Source organism: Sceloporus undulatus, chromosome 3 (assembly GCF_019175285.1).
Source record: "Sceloporus undulatus isolate JIND9_A2432 ecotype Alabama chromosome 3, SceUnd_v1.1, whole genome shotgun sequence".
NCBI classification, from domain to species: domain Eukaryota; kingdom Metazoa; phylum Chordata; class Lepidosauria; order Squamata; family Phrynosomatidae; genus Sceloporus; species Sceloporus undulatus.
In genome coordinates this window covers 101,547,410-101,572,507 of record NC_056524.1, presented here as the reverse complement: position 1 = coordinate 101,572,507, position 25,098 = coordinate 101,547,410, and the positions used below count along the sequence as shown (strand labels likewise).

The window sequence follows — 25,098 nt, the reverse complement described above, 5'->3', positions numbered from 1 at the left end:
AAAGGAGTTTCACAACTTGTGATCAACCACTGAGAAGGCTGTCACTCGTCTGCTTCCAAATGTACTTGTGAGGATGGTACTGCGAAAAGAAAGCCTTCACTCTAAGATCTCAGAGCTCAAACAAGCTCATTTGGAGAGATACAGTCCTTCAGACATCAGAATTCTAGCCATAATATACTTTATAGTTCATAGCTAATACTGTATTGTAAAATCTGCCTGGGAAAACATCCCATAGCCAGCAAAGATGGCATAGCAAGGACTTTGTTTTCTGTAACCAGGTCTAGTCAGCAGTCCGTCCACAACATTTTGGATCTACTGAAGTTTCTGGACGGCTTCACGTGTGTGTGATTTGCTGTTGTTACTGTGCCACTTCAGATCATTTCCAACTTACAGCAACCCTAAGGTGACCTTATCATGGGTTTTTCTTGGCAGGTTCCTTCAGAGGGGGTTTGCCATTGTCAACCTCTGAGGCTGAGAGACTATGACTTACCTAAGGACACCCAGTGGGTTTTCATGGCCAAGCTGGGATTCGAACCCTGATCTCCAGGGTCATAGTCCGACACTCAAACCACTATGCCTATAGTATGTGCTACAGTCACGTAAATAGGAGGTAACCAAGGCATGTGTCACTGTGGCAGATCAGTATGCAGTTTGAGAAACTAGCAAAATAAATTCCAAGTTTTATTGTCTTAAAACCAAACTTCAGTGGGGAAATTCTTTTAAAATTTATTATATTTTCCCTTTTTCAAGAACCTGTGGACTTTGATATGAACACAACTGCAATAGCATAGCTGTTAGCTTTTTCTTTACACAAGATCAAGTTACTATTCAACAGTTCATCAATTTGCTCTATAGAAAAACAAGTAACCAGCCATCAATTCTGGCTGAGAATGTTAATTTTCCTTCCCTAGATTAAAAATTCCAGGATTCCATAGGATGCTGCCTTCAGCATCCTATGAAATCCTGGGATTTTTAGTCTAGGGAAAGAAAACTAACATTCTCAGCCAGAATTTTGCTGCAATGGAATCATAGCACTGTAATTGTGTAGTCAGAAAGGGGCCCTAGTTTCAGTTCCCTCTCTATGAAGTTCATTTGGTGGCCTTGCGCCCATCATTGCCTTTTAACCCAAGCTACTTCACAGGGTTGTCACATGGGGGAAAGCTTGGGGGGGGTCATATGTTCATGGACTGCAACTCGCAGCGCTGGCCACATTGGTTAAGGCTACTGTTGTTGCTGCCAAAGTCTTCTGGACTGCTTCTCCATGCTGAGGAGAGAGCCTTCCCTTTCAGGGTGACTAGATGTCTTCACCGCAAAATGTAGGACCTTCAAGAAAAGTGAAGGATATTACAAAATAAAAGCTATCTTAGAAATGCGAATTCATGCTTCTCAGTCATGCTCAAAATGGAGGCTGTTTTGAAATTCCTCCTGGACAGAAGGTTGGAATGTAGAGTGTGTCCTGGAAAAAGAGGACCCCGGTCACCCTGTTCCTTCTATGATGCTGTGGAAGACAGAATGGGAGAGATTTAATGGTGAGATCGAAGGCTATCTCTACTGGATAAGAAGCCAGGTTTGAAAACCACAAGATCAGCCACATCTAGCAGCCTCCTCCTGAGTGAATAGTGATTAATTCCTATTGTGTTTTTAAAAACCCAATCAATATAAAAACACTGTTTCACAAGCCTCTGGCCTTGCTGCCCACAGACCCTTTCACACTACACAATTACAGCTCTATGATTCCACTTTAGCTGCATTCTATGAAATCCTGGAGTTTGGCTTGGGACTAGAGCTTCCTGGATCAGAATTTGAGATGCCCCTTCATAAACTGCAAATCTCATGATTACATAAGATGAAACCTGGCACTTAAAGCAGAATGATGGCACTATAATTTGTGCAATGTTGAAAAGCCATAATTCAATTAGAGCTGATGCCAAAATGCAGTTTGACACCAATTTGTCATTGCTCCATCCTATGGGAATCCTGGGATTGGTATTTTGTAGCAGTTTGAGTGTTGGACTATGATTCTTAAAACCAGAGTTCAGTTCCCAGCTCAGCCATGTAAACCCCACTGGATGACCTTTGGCATGTCGCACTCTCACAGCTTCAGGGGAAGGCAATGCCAAACCTCCTCTGAACAATCTTACCAAGAAAATCCCATGATAGGTTCACCTTAGGATCACCATAAGTCAGAAGTAACTTGAAGACACACAACAACAACAATGGTGGCATCAGAGCACTCTGACAGAGAAGGCCAAATAGCTCACAAATTGCCAGAATTCCACAGCATTGAGCCATGGCAGTTAAAGCAAGTGTCAAACTGCATTAATACACTTTGACACCAATTTAAATGTCATTGCGCCATCCTATGTAATCCTGGGATTTATAGTTTGTCATGGCACCAGAGTGCTCTGACAGAGAAATACCTCACAAATTGCCATAATTCCATAGCACTGAGCTATGGCAGTTAAAGCAGCGTCAAATGGCATTAATTCATTTAATGCAGTTTGACACCAATTTAACTGTTGAAGTTTGACAATCAATTTAATAGTTTGACACCAGTTTAACTGCCATGGTTCCATCCTATGGAATCGTGGGATTTATAGCTTGTTGTGGCACTAGAGTGCTCTGACAGAGAATGCCAAATAGCTCACAAATTCCCATAATAACACAGCACTGATCTGTGGCAGCTGAAGCAGTGTGAAGCTAAGTGTTTAAATGTTTTATTGTGCAAGTTTGTAAAGCAGTATATGGATGGTGCTATATCAATAAAGTATTATTATTATTATTATTATTATTATTATTATTATTATTATTATTATTTCTGCAGTGTATATACATCTTAGGTCTCTGGCTGCATCTGCACTGCACCAACAGTACAGTTTGACACCACTTTAACTGCCATGACTCCATGCTATGGAATCCTAGACTTTGTAGTTTTGTGAATCATTCAACCTTCTTCATCAGGGAGATATGTTCAGGGTGACCAGAGGTCCTCCTTTCCCAGGATATGTCCTCCATTTCAGCCTTCTGTCCAGGAGGAGTTCCCAAATGTCCTTCGTTTTGAGCACAACCAAGAAACATGAATGTATATTTCTAATAACAATAATAAATAATATTCATTCATTAATTCATTCTACAATTATTATTATTGCTGTTGTTATTTTTATTATATTCCTGTGAGTGTTTTTAGCTTTGTTATTTGGTCATGTCCTCCATTTTTTTAGCCTTCTGTCAGAGATAGCTCTGGCGCCACACAATAAAGTACAATTCCCAGGATGCCCTAGCAGCACCAGGGCAGTTAAAGTAGTTTCAGACTGGATCATTTCTCCTGTGTGTTTTGGACCATTGTGTTGTTTGTTGTATTCTGAGCTCTTTCTTTTCTTTTGATGTCAAGATGGTACACAGATAATAATCCAGTGTACGACCTCTTTAACTGCCACGGCTCAGTGTTGGGGAATCCTGAGCATTGTAGCTTATTTTGGCACTAGAGCTCATTTGTTTGTCCTCACTCCCAAACTAGGCCTCTCAGGCCTTTGGACTCCATCTCCCAGGATGCAAGGCTATTGACTAAGATGGCGGAGGCTTCTGGGAGCTGTAGTCCAAAACAAGCAAACAAACAAACATGGCGGACCAGAGTTTGGGATTCCGCGGCAAAGGCCGCCTCTCAGCCTGCGCGGGAAGGAGGGGCCAAGAGGGCGGGCTCCCTCCTCCGGGGGCCGTCGCAATAAAAGCGGCCTCCTCCTCCTCCCCCCTTTCTTCTCCCTCGCGTCCTCTCGCAGTGGAGCCTGTGGGGCGGCCTGTGTCGCTGGAGCCGGGGACTGTGGTGGTGGCGGAGCGGCTCCTCTGCTCTCCTGATGGGGAGCCTGGCGTCGTGGCGGCTGCTGCTGCCGGTGCTGGCGCTGGGGAGCCCCCGGGAGGCCCGCTCGCTGGTCTGGTACACGGCCTGGGTGAGCACCGTCTACACGGAGCCCAGCACCAACCGCACCGTCTGGGGCAGCGCCGAGAGCGGGCGCTACGGGGAAGGGTCGCCCAAAGCCAACGCCCAGGGCCTGGTGGGCATCCCCCGAGGAGGGGCCCTCAGGGCCATGGAGGGATGCGCCCCGGGAGCCGAGTACCAGGTGCCCGGACCCCGGCCCGCCTCCGCCTCCTCCTCCGCCTGGATCGCCCTGGTGGCCCTGGGCGGCTGCAGCCTCAAGGAGAAGGTGGCCAACGCCGCCAGGAAGAGGGCCGCCGCCGTCGTCGTCTACAACGAGCCCCGCTTCGGGAACTCCACCTTCACCATGCCCCACTTCGGTCAGTGGCGTCTTTGGGGGGATGGCTTCGTTGTATGGTCACCCGGCCCTCGGGCTTCCTTGGCCCATTGGGTCCCTCTGAAGCTGAGAGAGCGTGACTCGTCCGCCCCCAACGGATTCCTGGGTCCAAAACTACTATTGTTGTTGTTATTCAAAGATATAGCCGTGTTAGTCTGCAGAAAGAAAGAAGTTGGCAGCAGGAGCTTTCCTAGGCTTCACTCCACTTCCTCAGATGCATTTAGTGGAGTGGAAGCCAGAGACAGACACATAGATGCTGTTGGTATGTGAGGATGTCGATTCAAATTACAAATCCTCTGTATCTGGAAATGAAGTTGCAGGTCCAGTTTTTAACAAAGGGCACAAAGGCCTAGGAAACTGGTCTGTGTGTATGGAGATGAAGCTCATATTGTGGGTGATATTAGGGGGGCCTTCATGTGCTCATCCTCCAATGTGATCTATGCTATACAGTGTCAGCAATACCCTTCGGCACTCTGTATTGGGCAGACAGGCCAGTCCCTGGGCCAGAGGAGAAATGGACATAAATCAGACATTAGGAATGGCAATACAGTACACAAAACCCAGTGGCAGAGCATTTCATTCTCCCTGGGCTCTCCATCCCAGGCCTCAGAAGAACAGTCCTTGAACAAAAGAACTACAAAGGTGGTTTGGAAGAAGAAACAGCAGGATTGGAATTCATCCACAAACTGTAGTCCCTCAACATTGGATTGAACAAAGAGGATGGTTTCCCTTCCTCACTACACACACTTCAACACCACCTAACCCCATCCTCATGCGGGTGCCCTACATTCACCACAGGCTAGTCCCATTGCAAAACTGGCTCTGCCCCTTCATCTCCACGCACAGAGACCAGTTTTTTATGTCTTTGTGTACTAACAACCATCCATGGTTCAAATTGGGCCTGCAACTTCATTTCCATACACAAAGGATTTGTAATTTGAATTGACATCCTCACATACCAATGGCATATATATATGTCTGACTCAGCCAGGGAAACCCATTGGATGACCATAGACAAAGTCACACTCTCTCAGCCTCAGGATGGCAAGGAGAAAGAAACCCCCTTTGAAAAACTTGCCAAGACAAACCCCATTATAGGATCGCCTTAAGAACCTCCATAAATGGGAAATGACTTGAAGGCACACCGCAATAACAAAACTCTAAGCGCTGGGGCTCCATCCTAGGGAATCCGTTTGACAAGGTCTTTTTCCTTCTCTGCCAAAGACTACTAGTGCCTTGCAAAACTACAGATCCCAGGGTTCCATAAAATGGAGGCATGACATTTAAAGGCATGCCAGACTGCACTATTTCTACAATGTAGATGCACCCAGTGACGGGAATGGATGAACGGAAATATAAGGGGGTGGTTTCCAGCCTGAGAGGCGGGATTGATCGGTAAATGGCAGGGATGGAGAGAGCATATTCATCCATGAGATAGTGAAGGAAATGGAGTGTTTGGCTAGACTATGGTGAGAGGCATATATTGAAATCATATGTAAACTATGGCTGCATTGGTGTGGACACTTAATCTGGGAGTATGTTGATGTGGGGTTTATATATGTTCTTTACCTAACATTGCTACACACTGAAATTGAGGGATGCCAAAGTTGAATATGTTTCTTACATAAAAACAAAAGACAAAACAGATAATCTCTCCAGGAGAAAAACGTAATTCAGCCTCCTCCCTGTTGCACTAATTGTAGGGTTTGGTTTTTGAACAAAACAAAACAAGTTACAGGGAGTAGTCAGAAGCAGTGTAGACTACTGTTATTGTAGTGATGTTGGTGGTGTGCTTTCAAGTCACCCCCCCCCCCACACACACACAGTTACGGCGACCCTAAGGGCAAACCTATCATGGGATTTTCTTGGCAAATTTCTTCAGAGGGGGTTTGCCCTTGCCCTCCTCTGAGGCTGAGAATGTGTGTTTTGTCCAAGATCACCCAGTGGGTTTACATGGTCCAGCTGGGATTTGAACCCTGGCATCCAAAGTCCTAGTCCAGTGCTCAAACCACTAGACCATGCTGGTTCTGAATCAGTTTTATTGTCCGTTTTAGCTAGCTCAAAAACTTACCCCTGCATGTAACAACAGAGCAGACCTTAATACTAAACTAAAGGTGCCTCATGTCTGGTTGCACATGTGGAGTGCATTGACTTATGTATGTATGAATGAGGAGTCATGATGAATCAAAGCAGAAGCCTACATTGATTGTTTTTATTTCAGTTTTGTTCTGTCTTTCCTTCAGAGCCAATAAGCTAATATTGGCCCAATTTAAATGGGCTTTTGCGCTGCCCCCGTCATGTGCTAGGGGTTGGCTGAGGACACAGCGTCCATATCAGCCTCACCCCTAGCATGTGATGGGGGCGTCTAAATGGCGGCACCCTGTACACACGGACGTCGCCATTTTTACGTAACGGCCGCATCGTGTCCAAACGGCGTGGCGCAGCTGTTACGTCTTGGTACTTTTGGCGCCCTTTCAGCGGCGCCGAAAGGAGCTCCATTTCAGAGCTCCTTCCACCGCACGTATCGCTGGCGCGGCCTTTAAACGGCATTACTACATCTTATGATGAATTCCATAAATTAACTATATGTTACTGAATAAAGCAGTGGTTCTCAGATAGTGGGGCATAACCCCCAACGGGGGTGCAAGGTTTGCTCAAGGGGGACACAAGGCTTAGAGGCTCTGATTTCTTCTCCTCCGCTTCCCAAACTTTTTAATGTGTATTATGTACACATGTGTTGAGTTGAACATTCAATTTATTTAAATAAAACTGATCTAACTTGAATAAAAAATCAGTATACCTGAATGTGCGAATGAAAAAATTTTGTTGTTGCTGTGTGCCTTCAAGTCCTTTCTGACTTATGCCAAACCTGTAATGGGGTTTTCTTGACAAGAGTTGTTCAGAGGAGGTTTGCTCTTGCCTTCCCCTGAGGCTGAGAGCATGTGACTTGCCCAAGGTCAGGCAATGGGTTTCCATGGCCAAGCTGGGAATCGAACCCTGGTCTCCAGAGTTGAAGTCCAACACACAAACCATTGTGCCACAGTGGCTCCCGCAAATGAAGATACGTATATGCTAACAAAATATTTTTATTCATATACTACGCTGAGTGCAAGGGCATGACGTCCACATGTGGATGGGGTCCCAAGGGCAACAAATTTTGAGTACCGCTGGAATAAGTGATAAACTCCATTGTTAGTACAATGTTGGAATCAGCATGAACTTGGGGGACTAACATATAAGTTCTGTTGATTCAGTGTATCTGTTAACTAAAATGATTGCATGTACAGCGCTGTGTAAATTTACAGCGCTTCATAAATAAAGGTTAATAATAATAATAACTTGCAATTGGATTTAACCAAAATTACTTCCATCTTCTTGCCCTGAATCGTATGCTATTTAACTTTTCTAGATGACCCCATGTTGTTACAATGCCTGAGTGAGGAAAAACATGTTTTGACACACCATGCATAATTTTATTAGCTTCTTATTGTATCACCATCCTAATTATAGAGGGAGAAGAACTAAAAATCACCAAACAGGCAAGTACCTTATTTGTGAGATACATAAACAGGAGCATGTTCTAAGGTGAGGCGCAGCAAACGTCTTATTAAGGGATCATTTGACCAAAATTTGGGAAAAGGAGAATTACTGAGTACAGTAGCAGCATGCTTTTTGGTGAGGCCTGATTATGTTTATTACGTGTGTGACAAAGAAAGGAGAGGAAATGTATGAAGAGCAAAGAAATTGATCTTCTGGATCCTGTAGACCTGCAGCCTTAATAAAAGGATGATGCTGTAGGACTTTATAATAGCTGAGGAAATAAGTGGCTTGTTTAATTTATTGGAATGATGCTACAGGTTGAGACTTCTTTATCAGGAATTCGCAATCCAAAATATTCCAAAAGTGTCCATATGGGTGGCTGAGATAGTGACACCTTTGCTTTCTGATGGTTCAGTATACACAAACTTGGTTTTCATGCACAAAATTGTGTATGAAATTACCTTCAGACTATGTTTATAAGGTGTCTCTCTGGCTTTACTTCGCGAACAAAGATTCAGGAAGGACTCATCGCACGCTTTCTACAAGTGCATTGATGACTAAAAAGGCCAATCCGAGATAAACATGTCCGGTTGCATAAAGCACAGCAAAAAGTCTCCTTGGGTGATGTTTCCAAGTTGTATTTCTTTCTGCGTTGTCATTTCTCTTCGAGACTCATTCGGCATGAGTTTTCAAAAAAGGCTGCAGCATCGTGGATAGTGTGTCTCCATGCCTCCCAGTGCGAGGCCAGGGCGGACCATTGTTGGTGATCGATTTGGCCAAGCCTGAGATGTTGTTTCAGGGAGTCCTTATATCTCTTCTTTGGGGCGCCTCTCTTATGCTGACCGTGGCGAGTTCACCATAGAATACTATTTTTGGGAGGTGATGGTCCTTCATCCTAGAAACATGTCCTGCCCAGTGCAGCTGCATCCTCAATAGCTTGGCCTCAATGCTAGTGATCCCTGCTTGCTCAAGGACAGCAACATTTGTCACATAGTCAGTCCAGTGTATATTTAGAATTGTGCATAAACAGTGCTGGTGAAAGCCTTCGAGGAGTCGTAGGTGTTGGCGATAGGTGACCCATGTTTCAGACCCATAGAGGAGAATAGACAGTACAAGGGCTCTATACACACTGATTTTGGTGCTTCGCCTCAAGTGTTATTGTTTTTATTGAATGTATTTGATATGTTTTTATTGCTGAAATAATTTGTTTGTTGTAATCCCGCCTCGATCCGCAGGGAGAGGCGGGAAATAGAAATAACATTTATTATTATTATTATTATTATTATTATATCACTTTATTGTGCATGCTTTGGTACTTGGATGAACATGTGAATTTGCAGATATGACAGTTGTCCAGCCATACTCACAAGTCCAAATTCCCACGAAGAGAGTGTATGAACACCCATATCCCCATCTCTTCTGTCTCCAAGTAAAATGCACATTCTTGTAATTCTATATGGATTCCTATAGAAATGAAAGAGGTCTGTGAAGTGCAGGGTTCTCAAACCACAGCACTGTATGTTTGGAAATAGAAAGAAACTAATAGGACATAGGCTGGAGGAACTGCTGTTGAATAATAGGCTATATCACTTTGTCTTAATTTTAAAAAAAACATGCAAAATCTCTCAATTATAATCTTGTTGAAGGGTAATCTTTGGTGTATATGTTAATGAGTATGACAACAAAACATAAAACTTGTATTTCCTTACTAGGTCAGTGCATCTTTAACTTAGATATTTTATTCAGAGATATAGCTGTGTTAGTCTGGAATATCAGTACTGTATACAAAGGGATCTCATAGCACAATTGAGACTAATTGTGCAAAAGAGGTTGTAGCATAAACTTTCATAAGTCTACAAAAGCTTATGCTACAGCTTTTTCACAATTAGTCTCAATTTTGCTACGAGATCTTTGCATACTGATATTTTATGCTCACAGAATTCTTAAATACAGAACTTCTTCCAGAATAATAATACACAGGTATTTAAATTCTGGTGTTTGCAACTGTCCAATCTGCCAAAATAAAATGAACAACTGGTAAACCAAAGCTCCAGAATATTATCAAGTTTGTATTTAATATATAAAGAGAATATTCTTATTTGTTCACTTGCAATAGGGTTGTACTGTACGATCTTGCTCTTTTTCAATTTCTTGGCATGTTGTCAGAATATGAAAAATGCAAGAAGAAGGTATATCCAAATTTCTTCCTGGGGATACCAAAATCGATAGATGTTTAAGTTCCATTATATACAATGGAGTAATGAAATGGTGATCCTTATATAAAATGGCAAAATCAGAGTTTGTTTTTTGGGGTTTTAAAAATATTTTTACACCATAGATAGTTGAATCTGTGGATACAGAGGGCCGACTGTATATGATATTAAATTTTAGATTATTATATTGAATATAATTATCATGTACTTAAGGATCTTATTTTGAATGTTCTTGTTTGATGTTCCAGAATAACTGCAAAATAACATAACCAAGATTTAGTAGACAAAAAGTTGCTTATCAAAGGGAAAAAATCAAGACATTTTCTAATCAGAATTTTTATGTCAGACAAATCAAGTGTGTAGAAGTCCTGCTAATCCTCAAATAGCAGAAAGCTCATGAAATGATAATCAGGTGGTTGATTCTGTAGAGGAGAATGAAGTGGTGGTTGTGTGCCTTCAAATCAAATAATAAATAAATAAATTTCTGATTTATAGTGACCTTAAGGCAATCCTATCTTGGAATATTCTGGGGCTGAGAGTGTGTGACTCTCCCAAGATTGCCAGTGGGTTTCCATGTCCAAGCAAGGAACCAAACCTTGATCACCAGAACCCAGTGCTCAAATCATTTATGTTGTGCTGGCTATCAAGAGACAATGGCCTAAATCTTGACTAGAATATACCAACTGAGATTTATCTACATGTTGATCCAACATTGACTGAATGGCTATACTCTAGTTGGGACTAACCAACAGGATGCCAGCCAATGTGTTGAATACTTTTTAGAGTGCAAAGACTCTTATTTTCTAAGTATTTTTTAAAAAAGGAGTTGAAAGGGGTTTTGCCCTCTTCATTGAAGTGGAAGAGAGTGACAGTTCTTGAAGGAATATTTACTTGTCTTCTCCTATTCCTTCCTTTTCTCCTAGCCACATACTTAGGATCAAGAGATCTTAAGAGGAGAAATAAGCAAGAGCAGCTCATTTATTTGTGTGTGTGTGTGTGTGTGTGTGTGTTCATGTTGCTTGTCAATTTATGGAGACTCCGGGAATTTCATAGGATTTTTTTTTAGGCAAGGAATACTTAGAGGTGATTTTACCAGTTCCTTCCTCTGAAATATAGCCTACTGTACAGCACTTGGTATTCATTGGCAGTGTCCCATCCAAGTAGCTTCCAGGATCAGTGTCTTTAGGCCCTGGCCTAGCTCTTAATTACTTAACTATGTAAAGTGGCTTGGATTTTATTCTTTTGTTAAAAAAGCGCCCATTTGATGTCTGTTTTTTTCCTCCTCCTACAGGTACTGGCAATACAGTTGTAATTATGGTTGGGTACCCAAAAGGAATGGAGATCTTGGAGCCAGTGCGAAGAGGAATTCCAGTGAAAATGACTATTGGTGTTGGTAAACAACATGTACAAGAATATATCAGTGGACAGTCAGTTGTGTTCGTAGCAATTGCATTTATCACCATGATGATTATATCTTTAGCATGGCTTATATTTTTTTATATACAACGCTTCCTCTATACTGGATCACATTATAGAAACCAGGTAATTATTAGTGATGATTCTCTTATTTCTGTCTGTGAAAGATGTTTGATAATAAGCAAATATTAAATGAATGGATAAATGAAATGTTGTATAGCAACATTTGTATCTTCTTGTCTATAAATGCAAATTGGCCTGAATAAGTTTCTTAATAGCGACTTATGCTGCCTATGAGTATCTGGTGTAACTTGTTTCCAGAACTAGATATACCCGAATTGCATTTGCTATTCAAATTAGTGTTTTGAACTAGAACTGAGATTGTCTTTAGGTGATGAAAGCAATTGTTCTAATTCTACCCCTGCATGTCTTAGAGACAAAACCAAGTTATTTATTTTTTGTGGGGGGTTTTGGGCTATGTGGCCATGTGACTCCATACATCAAAGGAGTCACAGACAGAAAAGGGAAACTGGTGAGGAAACATAACTTCCAAATGGTTTACAAACCAACCAAGAAAATCCAGCAAATGCTTCACTCAGTGAAGGACAAGAGGGACCTTCTCACAGCCGCAGGAGTTTACCGCATTCCATGCAGTTGTGGACAAGTCTACATAGGGACCACCAAATGCAGTGTACAAACACGAATCAAGTAACATGAGAAGCACAGCAGACTGAGTCAGTCGGAAAAATCAGCAGTAGCAGAACACATTATAAGCCATCCTGGGCATAAAATACTGTTTGATAACACTGGCCTGTTACAAATGGGCACCCTAGTATGTGCTCAGCACGTACTAGGGTTAGAAAGGGGCGTCCTTTCTGGATGCCCCTAACTCTAGTACACGCTCAGTGCGTACAAAATGGCAGTGCCCATTCTACACAGGCGCCGCCATCTTGACATAGCGGACGCTTAGCGTTCGCACGGCGTTAATGACGTGAGTGCACCATTGGCGCCTTGCAGCGTCATTAGTGCGCCGCAAGAAGAAGCTGCATTTTGCAGTTTCTTTTTTGCTGCGTGGAGGAGCTGCGCAATTTGGCCGCTGAGGCTCCTCCACGCAGCAAATGAAGGCACTTTTCAGACCGCCCTTCTGGGCGGTGTGTAAAGCGCCACTGAAATTCTGGACCATGCCAACAACTATCAGGTCAGAATGCACAGGGAAGCCATTGAAATCTATAAACATCTGGATAATTTCAATCGGAAAGAAGAAACCCTTAAAGTGAACAAAGTTCAAAGTTGGCTACCAGTCCTGAAAATCAGGACTCAGCAAATGCAAATGAGAAACCACCCAGGGCCAGGGGCTTTCCCAGCAGATAATGATCACCAATTAGCAGACACTAATCCTCTGCATATCCTCCTACTCTGAGGCCCTACCATCAACAACAGAACGATACACAGATCAACATGGAAATCACTCCTCCCTACCCAGGGTCACAGTGTGTGTGTGTGTGTGTGTGTGCATTCAGCTCTCTTCCATGCCAGCATTCTCTGAAGATGCCAGCCACAGATGCTGGTGAAACGTCAGAAATAAACTCTTCTAGAACATGGCCACATAGCCCAAAAAACTATGGATGCTGACCATAAAAGGCTTCAATTTCACAAGTTCATAAGTTATTTAATGACAGTGTACTAGAAGTCTATGGCTAAAAAAACAGCCTAATTCAAATCAGTACAGGAAACCAACCTTTGACACTTCATCCATTGCTTTTCTTCCCAATGAAGCTTTTGCTGGCAAGGTGGTGTGATGGGAAAGCTTCATGTGTTTAATAAGTCTCAGCTGCCCTTTTCCCACTTTAAATGCTGTAGCTCCATCCTATGGAATCCTGGGATTTGTAGATTGAAAAGTTATTTAGCCTCAAAGAATGCTGGTGCCACAAAAAACTGTGAATCCCGTGATTTTGTAGAATGGAACTGTGGTAGTTAACATGGTGTCAAATTGCATTATTATTACAGTGTAGATATACCATCTGTTTTCTGTTTCATAATATACTACATGTTAAACTCTCTTCCCCCCTCTTCACCTTGATTGGTTTCCTTTCTCCATATTTCTTTCCTTAATCTCATCCCTTCCTTACAGTTTATGGGAGTTAGTAATTCCAATTAAGCTGACAACTTTCCTTTCACTTGCTGTTTTGTGTCTTCTACTAAAAGGTTTGCTGAAATGCTAGCATTATCATGAATGAACAATGATATTACACCGGTTTGTGTTGGAGGTTTGATTGCCTGAAGCACACTACATCTTAGATCAGGACTGAGTTAGAATTACTGACTGAATGCCTTTTTAAAGCAGCTTTCAAGCTTGCCTTCACTAGTGCAGGTTATGTTATTGTTGTTGTACTGAACAGCTAGCAATGGTACTGTGGTGACTGTTACATGGATACTTCAGAAAGACCTGAACTTTTGTATGCAGTTACCTGTCTGCTTAAGTGATGGCTCCTTGGAGGGCCTAATGCAGCTCAATGAAGCCTCTAAGGATAGATCATGTTTATGTTTATTGTGTTTGTGTGAATTTGCATGATTACTTGGGGAAGATTTTAAGCTTACTTTAAAGAGATAGTATAAGATAACTATAGCCTGCATGACAGAACTGATGACAAAATCATTCTCTTAATCTTGACTGTTAGAAGGTTTCAAACATACAACCCTGAGATCACTTTGCTTAGTAATACATGGGGTTTTTTTGTTTTTGTTTGTTGTTGTTTTGCTATGATGTAGTATGATATCAAACATGAGATAAAGAGTGCCTTAATTTGTTTCATTGTTAGTATAAATTGAAGGGTAGTATTCTTAAAAGACTGTACCTTGCTGCAGTAGTCACAAGTGAGAATGAATTGCTGCATTTGAACAAATAATCTGACTGTCCAAATATGTTACAGTGAAAAAAGTCTATTCAGTAGAAAAGAAAATACTAGAGAAGTTATTGATATCATTCGGTGAATTTTACTTTTGTTCATCTATGCTCTGACTATACACACTGAAAATCATCAGTATAATATAGCCTTTGAACCCTTTACTATAGAACTGCTAAATTTTAAATCATTGGAGTACCTAGATTTCTCAATACTTCAAATGTATCTTCATAAAATATCATTGAATTTGGATTGCTAACCTAAATTACTTTTTTTAAGAGCTACAGAGAAGAAACAATGAAAGCAATTGGCCACCTATCACTACATGTTGTTAAGCCTGAAGATAAGGTAATTTTGGTCATAATAATGTTGGGTGAGAAGTTGTGTGTGTCCAAGTCACCTATCCATTTAAGATGACCCTACGAATTTCATAAGGTTTTCTTAGGCAAAGAATACTTACAGGGGTTTTTGTCACTTCCTTCCTTCCTTAGTACAGTTTCATAAAATGAAGTTTATTGGACAGTTGCGATATACACACACATACAGAGATTGCTGCAGTCTAAAAATCACATATTAAAAATGACATAGCATTCAAGGGAGCATAGGAATGGAAGCCCCATGACATACCGAATGATATATGTCAGACCTGTTTAAAAACTAAGGATCATTTTAAAAAACATGAGGGGTGGGGCTGTTAAATAATTCTTGTGAGTCCCAGTAGTAACAGTGAATATGCCAATGTTATTGGGCATACCTAAATTATCTTTTCCAGAAGCTTGCCCATTTTGTCTTACATGGAATTTCGTATTTACTTTGAAATGTCTCTTGTTTGTTTGTTTTAAAATTTTAGTTTAGATGTTTGTTTTAAAAGTTTGGGTTGGGGTGAGTAGCTGTGGAGGATAGAAGAATCTTGTAGGGACCATAAGAAATGCCGCCCCTCCCCGCAAGAATAGAAGTATGTCTGGAAATCTGCTTCTCGTTTTGAAAAGGTGTTTTCAATGTTAAACAGTACAGAGGGTCCCTGAAACTTATTTTAAAACTAACCAATAAGCAGAGCCCTTACAGTGGGTTAGATGTACTATCTAAGACAACTAAAATATGAAATATGTCATAAAGGAAACACAGAAGTTGCATGGAAAATCATCTGTCTCAATTTTTGTAGCGCAAGAGGGAAAACTTTAACTTCAAGAAAAATAAATAATTGGTTCTTGCAAAAGTTCTCACATCCACTTTGTAACAGGGAAGGGAGCAAACTCAGGCCTGGGACAGACCACCCAAAAAGGGCGGCCTGCCGGCGGCCTATATTCCTCCGGAGGGAATATGCAGCCGCCAAACAGCGCGGCTTCCCTGTAGAGGAAAAAGTGGGTTCTTTTTAAGCTGCAGGGGCGGTGTAATAGGTGTGTCACTGGCTCATTTATTATGTAAGCGCCACGTGGCGTTTACGTAACAATGGTGGGGCACCCATATACACAGGGAACTGCCATTGCTACACCGCCCATATGTTCTAGGGTTAGGAACTGTGCGGTTGTCACGCAGTCCCTAACCCTAGAATCGGCGCTAGTATGCCACTTGTTGGCGGTATTATCGCTCCTCAGATTCCTGTGTATAGACCTTAAGCAAAAATGCATCAGTAGCAATCTGCTGTGGGTGTTTTGCAGTTGTTCAACTTGCAGGAAAAGAGAGGATTTCTCCATTTCTCATTGGTTTTACACAGTTATGCAAGGCAAAACACAAATAAAGATTAGAAAAAACAACTTGTATCTAGGAATAGTTTAAAATTCACGGACCTGAGTTTTACAAAGGATTGGAAACACTACTGTGTTACTTGCCTATTGGAAGTAAACCTAAAAGGGGTGGAGAAATGAAACATTTAGTATAAATAAAAAAGCTAAATTAAATACTGGAATATGGTCCATCTTTATCACATACTCCAACTCCATTTTAATTTGTCTTCCGGATCTTCCGCTGTTTGTGTAGTCAAAGTGGACTTAACAAAAGTGGTTACAGTCTTAAACTGTGAATTATGCAAGTTCTTTAAACAAAACAAAAAAATAGTTTCCGACTCAGCTCTCTTTCCTTCCTCATCATGATCTCTGGTCCATCACACATATGGGATCTGCACACAGCACAACTCCAGAACTTTCTAGATGTAGATGCTTGTTTTGCAATGCCAGCCTCCTCCACTGCCTTTCAATTCTACTTCATCTGTCCCAGGGGTGGTACTTCATAGAACCTCTCTTTAGATTTGCTCTGGCAAAATCTGTTTTAAGTCTTTTTGTTTATTTTCTTTCTTCTTGTTCTTTTTGTTTACTGTTACTAACAGACCTGTAGTGTTTCAAATTACATTAATCAGTATATCTGAAGACACACAAAGTGTGTCTTCCTGCAGTCATCTATTATAGTTCATTTTTTCACAAATCCTTGTTTGGAAATCCGAACGAAAGCTTTCACTGCTTCTTATCAAACAATTAGCTAAGAAGATTCAGATTCTTATACAGTCTGCCCTTGCTTTACGCAGGGCATCCATTCCAGACTCGGCCACGTAAAGCAAATACTGCATATGCTCAAGCCCCATGGGCACACACTCCATTAGTTGCAGTTGGACGTGCCGTCTTGCGCACTCCCGCACGGCTTTCAGCATATGCTGAAAGCCCCATATAGCGCTCCCACATATGACACAGGCGCACTATACTATCAGAATCTTTCAAATTGGAACCTGGGTTTATCTCAGATTAAGGATAGTCTTTATTGCTGCCATGCTTAAATAAAAGGCTTTTCTTTCTTTTTAAGGGTTTGGATGTGGATGCAGAAAATTGTGCTGTATGCATTGAAAACTATAAACCAAAAGATACAGTTCGAATCTTGCCTTGCAAGTAAGCATATTAAAACTACAAGAATTATTTTGCTTCAAGATATCTTTTTCCTCAGAAATATTGAACAAATTGCATGAAAATATCCAGTCTTCAGTCTATTTAGAATGTAGAACTACATTGTACTGTAGGTGTTTTCTGCTTTATAGTTTAATCAAGTATATAGAAGTCAAAGTATGTAAATAATGTGGCTGTTTTGTATGGTACTGGCTATGTTAAGTGTTTGTATAGTTTGAATATTGAGCTTCTGTGTTTTAAACATAAACTGTTGTGGAACTCTTTTTTTTAATGCAGTGAAAATGCCTGGATGGGAGGCAAAAATACATTATAAATAGTAAATGATCTATTTAATAGATTTAGAATGCATAGTTTTTCCATTCGAGTGTTTCAGAATCTTATTCTCATTTAGTGGGCAGCTTCTTATGAATTAACTGGGTGTGTAAGAGGTAGAGAATGTTAACGGTAGTTTATATCACTACCAAAATGATTTGTATCTAGAGTAATTTGTGGCATAAATGATGAATGAGCTTGCTTCCTTCTTCATCATGGTCTCTGCATCACACATTGGGGATTTACATACACGCATGGGCCCTGCTTTCTTTTGAGTTTAGTCCCACCCACAGCTAATATCTCTATTCCTCATAGTTTTTTTCAAAATGAAGTGCTCCTCTCAGAGGAAAAACAGTTCACTATATCTGCTTTATACTGAGAACTGAAAATGACATATAGATGGTTTTCCTGTCTTCCCTACCTCAGCCACTTGCATCCCTAAAGAATCATCCTGTCATTCTGGGAATATCCAGAATAATGTATTGAGGGGGTGCAATGTGATGAGTTGCTGAAACAAGCAGCTATTTCTGTGCTCAGCATGCAAGCTAATCCTACTTCTGCATGGGACTTTCTTGATTTTATCAAGTGTTGTCACTATGGGCTTTATATCCATAAAAATTATACGTTTTTCTCTAAGTGTTGTATTTTGCAATGAGAGCAATTTATTTTAGCTGAGTCAGTATTTTGACAAATAAATCCATAGTATACAGTGCTTTGCTGAGTCCTAGGCTGATATTACCACGTTTAATTTTAAAGATCTTTCCTATATACTAAGCCTTTTGTTATTACTTTTTGTAGTTTTAATTACATTGAATTATGTAAATGTGAGTTCAACGTTAGAGGTATTCTGTACTTGATTTTAAAAGTACTGTCTCTATTTTCAGACATGTCTTCCATAGGCACTGCATTGATCCCTGGTTATTGGAGCACAGAACATGTCCTATGTGTAAACTAGATGTCATCAAAGCTCTAGGATATTGGGTATGTTGTGAAACTGAGTACAGTATATTGACATCCTATATGGTACTAGCTAATATATGTACTTCTTTAAACATTCTGTCCTTTGTTGGCCCTGGCAGAGTACCTGTTTTTCAAGAAGTAGTATCTAGCCTGTAGTTCTACTGGATTCAAGTCTGCCAGAATTTCAATGAGACATGCCATTAGCACTTCTTCAGCAGAAACTTGAAATGTGAATATATAAAACTTGACAATGGCCAAGCCAAACACAAATTGTAAACTGCTGGTCAGATAACCCGTTTGCTTCCATTCATCCCCCACCAGTAGGCCTCCCCCCCCCCTTTTTTTTTTTTTTTTGTAAGGAGGTTATCAGTTTCTACCTGATTAGAAGTTGGCATAGGAGGCTAGAACTCTTCTTTTTGTCATGCTAATTGTACACCTGCAGGAATGTGAGCTGTTCAGATCACACACTGTATTTGAAAAGCACACATCCTAGAAGATGCTGTATCAAGTGTAGGATGGTTGGATCTGTAGCTCATTTTTAAACTCATTAATTGCTGCATATTCCCTTATGTTGGAAGCAGAAAGGGCCCAGACAGACAGGCCAAAATAAATCTGTTTCGGGTCATTTTGGACAATGCTGTTTAAATGATGCATGCGTCATAAGAAGCGGAAACTATGCCAAAGCCACGCTCCAGTCCTAAGACTGGAGCGTGGCTTTGGTGCAGCTTCTGGCCTCTTAAGATGCATGTTCATTTAAACAGCATACCTCCAATTGACCCAGAGCAGCTTTTATTTTGGCCTGTCTGTTTGCCCCCCCCCCCCCCAAAAAATAGTAAAATCTTTTTAGGAGGTCGTCTTTCTTTTATTGTGGTTAACTATGGTTTTTAGTATAGCACTTTCTTCCATAAAGGGTATCTGTCACTTTAGGATGGAACTAAGCTTGTCCCTGTTAATAAGTTTATTAGAGACAGTAGGCCGTCTTCCCTCTCTCCCTTTCTTTACTTGAAGAATTACTTAAATTACTAATTATAGAATTAGTATAAATAGGAAGCATTTGGACCACCTAGTCTCCTCTGTGTCATGTTCCAGTCTTCATTCTTGACCATACTATAGTTAGGAAAGGAATCAGGAAATTATTGCTTTGATTAAAGAGCTTGTTTCTTCTTGATAAATTATTTTAACCTCTTCGCTTTAGCCTCCTTTCCAATATTTATTTTAGAGATTAATGCTATTTTTCTTCAACTTTAAAGGGAGCACCTAAAGAAGTACTTGAAGCTACAGTGCCTGAATCTGTAAGTGGCAGCATATCAGCTGAGAGTTGGAGTATTGCTATACAAGAAGAGGGCAGAAATGAAACAAGTGAATCATCAGCATCTTCTACTGAGCAATCTGCAGTAAATAGGAACAGTTTAAAAGAGGAGGCAGGTGAAACAACAGCTTTACTTGGTAAGTAACCTTGCAAAATGTTTTTCTAGGAGTTGAAACTTTGGAAAAGAAACTACAAGTTTAAAATTGTACTAGTGGATGCACTAAAATGTTGTGTATTCAATCTAACTTGAATGACTGAGGAAATCAACTTCTATACTCTCCCTGTCAGTGTACAACACTGTTCCACTGTTGTTTTTCAATGTATTAAATTGTCATGTGATTATCTTTAGACGTATTCTGCCCTGCATTATGCATGCATGATGACTGTGGCCTGAAACAGGCGGGCCAAATTATGCGCCTTCAAGCTGTGTTGGAGACATGCCATTTACACAACACACAACCCCAAACGTGGCCTGAAGCTGCCCTGAGGCCAGGGCAAAAAGGAGCAGATATAATCCGCCCCTGCAAGTGGCCCAGTCAGGACCATCCCTGCGGCCTGTATTGGGAGCAGGCCCGTGTGGTTGCCATGATCCCAGCGCAATCGGCACTACAGTAGCTGTGTACCGCTCCTTTGGGTCCACCTGCATGCCCTCTCTGTCATTCTGTCAGCATAACTAGTGTATTTGTGACATCTAATTATGGGCTTATGCAGTTGATTAGGCAAGTGTAGTATGTCCAGCTTGTACAACCAAAAAATGTAACTGAATTCTGATAGAAAATGATTGGTTTTAAGCAGGGGTAGGCAACCCTTTTGAGCCGGGGGCCGGGTAGCTGTCCCTCAGACAATTGGGGGGCCGAAGCCAAAAAATAAATAATTAAATAATTTTTTTTAAAAAAAAAAACGTAAGACAATTTTCAAATGGAGGGCACTTTTTAAATAAAAAATGGAGGACACGTGAAAAAATTTGCTGATTTTTTAAAAAATGTTAAGATAAATGCATGTTTCTGAGGCTTCTCTAGACAATCGCCCCCCAAAGGCCCCAGCGGCAATCGGCGGCAGGACCGGGCTGAGGCCCAAGGCCTTGCCGGGCCGCATCCGGCCCGTGGACCGCAGATTGCCTACCCCTGGTTTTAAGCATATTGCTGTTTCTCTTGTAGAAAAAACAACTGTAAAGATATATAGAAATGGTGCTTAACAGGGTATGTGACTTTTGTGGGAATAGGGGCTCACGCTGAGGATGGGAGAAACTCTGGAGAGCAGGGGACTAAATTTTAGGGGGAAAATGAATAATCCTGGCCAATATTTTTTTTCCTTACTACAGGACTGTATTTCTTTACCTTTCCTTCTGCTGACTTGATTACTGGTCATGAACTAAATTGGAATGTTCCTCTTAGTGTAAATTGTGTCCAGCTTAAAGCTGTCATTAACATGTTTCCTGTTAATTTTTTAATGAAATGAGTAAACATATATTATTTGTAATGCCTATAATATAGACAGTGGAGCATGAAAGTTCTTATTTTTATTTTTTTAGAAACAACTTGTAAAGATAGTCCACGTGAAGAACAACTGCCTTGTGGAAATGCTTAATGAAACCTTTACAGACTTGAACTAAGAGCTGAAGACCATTTTATTTTTATTTAAATGGTATGGACTAGTATCTATAGCCTAAGAAATGTCTTGCTTTTATAATTCTGTTTTTAAAGGGCTGATAAGTAAGAGTTTTGTACCCTATACATACCATAACCCTGTTCTGATTTTTATCAAAGAATGGGAGCTGCAACAGACTGGAGAGCAGAAGGAAAATATCTAAAGATATGTTAGCTTTTTAATGGCACAAGTTGAACTTATTATTATTTTTCTACAGTTCCTTTGTAACTCCTGTAATTAAGAGTTTGGTTCTTTTGGTTTGTGGGTACAGACACCTGTGTGAAGAGAATCTGTTTTGTTCTCAAAGACACAGAAATCTCACTGAAAAGGAACAAATTGCTAGAGAGCATTAAAAAGATCATTCCTCGAAGATGCACAAAGAAACAGTTTAACAATTAAACATATTTATATTATATTACATGTAGCATATAGATACCACTGGTGGTCTTTTTTTAAAGGTGTGTTGATTATGTAGTATAGACCTCTAAAACATCAGAACATTACAATGGACTTGAAAGCCACATACTTGCTTTTGCTACATACTTGTTAAAGAAAATGAATGACCCTTAAATTGCCTACTTTTAAGAAGTTAGTAATTTACATTATCCTGCTCAGTTAGATATTCCATGTATTTATGCCTAGAGCAATGTAAGAGAAAACATCCACAATATCAATTATATGGCATATACTTTAATTTAAACCAATCTTCGTCCTGCCCTGGTTGCTTCTTCTGAATATTGCTCTATCCAAATATGGTATTGGAATGTTTGTGAAGTGAACATTGTTTACCTGTTTCTTATACTAAGGTTTATTAGATGCCTATTAGAAGAGTGCCCAGGGTAGTAATTAGTTTATACTATCTTGCTCAATCCGTAGCATAGTGCCTTTATGAAACATTTGAAAAGCACTGAGCCTGAAGTGAATTATATTAAAATAAGTGTCACTGCACTAGTTAAATTTTACTTCTTCCTTCAGGCAATTCCATAAAAGAAGGTCTAAGGAAAATGGTGAATTGTGTATTTATAGTTTTATTAAATGTCAAATATTTTTTTAGGATTCCAGTGTTATTATAAATGAATGTATGGGGTTATTAAGTTAAATTTTATAAATGTATAAGAATAGATATTTGTTAAAGTACTTGAAATGTCTGAGAAAGTATGCAATCTGCTATGTAAAATGGAGAAGTATGTTCGAAGAATGTCCAAGACAAGATCTTCACAAACATGGAACAGTTCAAATATGAGGTGACATATGCTCCTGATAAGTCTCTTTCCAAAATATTCTGAAGAATTTGCTGCCTTTTTTGAGGGAAGCCGTTTAACTAGCAACAGTGACTTCAGCAAGGTCTGCACCTTAGCATTTCACAAAGTGGAACATGTCATGACTTGCTATGCCTTCAAGAAAGGATCTGCTGTTGAATGGTTGAGCTACTTGCCATGTCTTCAATAAGGATCTGTTGCTGGGCGTTCAGTAATTCTCCTTTCTCTTTATCTGTTACAAGAAGTAGAGTTTTACTTGTAGTTGTTTCTAGAATATCTTAATTGGCCTAGTATCAAGGAGCTGGCTGGTCGTTATCTTGATTCATCTCCAGACCCTTTCTGACATTTGCAATGCAGCACCTGCCTTGGAGAAGGCAATTTGGTGAGTATTAATAATTTATCCTTGGAATAAATTAAATTATGTAAGGCATCCTATACTTAATACTTTTTTCCAGGGTTTAAAAAAATATTTGGGGAGCAGCATATAGAACCTGGCAAAACTGAAGCAGAGTTGTATGCACAGTATAGTTGTTGCTCAACCTGTTCCTCTTTGAATAAGCCTTCCTGAAAAGCTTTGAACCCATACAGACTGGAGAAAATAAAGCTGGTTCTGGTCACTATAGAGGTATGCTGTTTAAATGATGCATGTGTCCTGAGAGGCCAGAAGCTCCACCAAAGCCACACAGCTTCTGGCTTCTTAAGATGTGTGTGTCACTTAAACAGCATACTTCCAAAGTGACCTGAAGCAGCTTTATTTTGGCCTGTCTGTATGGACCCTTAGTGTGTTTTTGGACAGCTGGTATACTGGCAGATGCATAGTAACACAGTAGTATGTAGGGAACTTCAAATATAATAAAGGCAGAAAATGTAATTGTTTCAAATGGAAGTGGAATAAGACTTTAGTGCCATGTACTGTTTGGTTTCCACCACATATAATTGTGGTTGAACTGGTCCCAGTTCTCCACATATTCTTGCACTTCTGTCCTTATTCCATTCCCAAGCCTAGACAGACCAATTAAAACAGTTAAAAGTACTTGTTTCTAGACTTCTGAATCTAGATTTTTAGAAATATAATCCCACTCTGAATGTTGACAAAATGATTTGAAGTCTGTCTGGGAGGAGCTGCTATCATTCTCTAAGTTTGGTGACTTGTTGCTGAGGAGTGATGACAAAAAAGGCCGAATTGCAGTGCCTGTGAACAGTTTTCTCTCTAAAGGCATGATGACAAAACTCCTGAAGCGACTTTTTGTCTGACCTCAGTGCTTTCACATGTTTGCAGTGAGTTGTCCTGGCACATCAAGTATTGGACCATTTTACTGTTGCCTAGTTTACTGTCCCCAAGATTAGTTTGTTACTGTTGAAGATACTACCAAGCATGAATACTTCTAGTTGTTTTTGAAGAATAGTAATGTCATAAATTAATAGTATGTTGTTGGTTTCCCTTTTTATTGGATAGTTTTTTGTGTTTTTTTCGGGCTATGTGGCCATGTTCTAGAAGATTTTGTTCCTGACATTTTGCCAGCATCTGAGGCTGGCATCTTCAGAGAATGCTTGCCTGAAGATGCCAGCCACAGATGCTGGCGAAATGTCAGGAATAAACTCTTCTAGAACATGGCCACATAGCCCAAAAAAACCACAAAAAACTATGGATGCCAGCCATGAAAGCCTTCAACTTCACATTTTTATTAGACTTGAAGATTATATTACATTAACATCCTGGATCTAGACAAAGCTCCTACACTAAAGTGAGGAAGGCAACTGTTTTGCATTTCTTTTCTACAGAGAGCTATAGCTGGAGGGCAGAATCTGTGAAAATTATCCATCTCTCCCCCAGTTTCCTATTAGTGTAATGTGGCAGCACATTTTTCTTGAGGAGAAAAGGGTTTACTGAAATCTTAGGATCCAAACCTGTATCTCTGGATTATTGAATGGCTTCAGCAATTTTAAAAAAGTTTTTTTTAACATCAACTTTCCACAGTATGTAAATTGTGTTATTTGTCCTCCCCATCTAGGTACTTCTAACTGTTCAGGGACTTTTCCATGCAAGCTTGATTTAGGCACTGACTGGAAAAATGCATCTTCCCTGAAGACTTCAGTGTATGCCCCAAAACAGAATAAATTGCCTGGACTGTTGTCTCACAGTAGACATCAACATATTTTCATAAGTAAACCCTGTGGATGAGATTTAATATAAAATGTTTTTAATGTTCAAATTTACACGATCTAAACAAACTTTAATAAAAGTTACCCAGTTGACTCTGCTCCATTTTGAATGTCTACTTTCTGAAGACACTTGGCTGCAAAACATTTGGAAGATATTAAAGCTTTCTGAATGTGGTTTGTT

At 40.3% G+C, this 25,098-nt stretch overlaps 1 protein-coding gene and 1 non-coding gene across 2 annotated transcripts; both read left to right on the top strand.

The window, feature by feature from the left end:
- The first annotated feature begins 3,656 nt into the window (after window positions 1-3,656).
- Window positions 3,657-25,015, top strand: RNF149 (ring finger protein 149). Its single transcript, XM_042456525.1, has 8 exons — window positions 3,657-4,290; window positions 11,352-11,602; window positions 14,659-14,727; window positions 17,170-17,252; window positions 18,464-18,560; window positions 19,790-19,985; window positions 21,380-23,136; window positions 24,767-25,015. The coding sequence occupies exons 1-7, from the start codon at window positions 3,852-3,854 to the stop codon at window positions 21,433-21,435; spliced, it is 1,191 nt and encodes a 396-aa protein (XP_042312459.1). The 5' UTR covers window positions 3,657-3,851; the 3' UTR covers window positions 21,436-23,136; window positions 24,767-25,015.
- On the top strand, window positions 23,909-24,015 carry LOC121927475. The gene has a single exon (XR_006103241.1). It is a non-coding gene; the product is annotated as a small nucleolar RNA SNORD89 (small nucleolar RNA).
- Window positions 25,016-25,098: the final 83 nt, after the last annotated feature.

Excerpts from the sequence above, each read along its gene's own strand:
- RNF149 (XM_042456525.1), top strand. The coding sequence starts at position 3,852 with ATGGGGAGCCTGGCGTCGTGGCGGCTGCTGCTGCCGGTGCTGGCGCTG. Across the intron at positions 4,291-11,351 it reads CTTCACCATGCCCCACTTCG|GTACTGGCAATACAGTTGTA; the intron begins GTCAGTGGCGTC and ends CTCCTCCTACAG. Across the intron at positions 17,253-18,463 it reads GTTCGAATCTTGCCTTGCAA|ACATGTCTTCCATAGGCACT; the intron begins GTAAGCATATTA and ends CTCTATTTTCAG.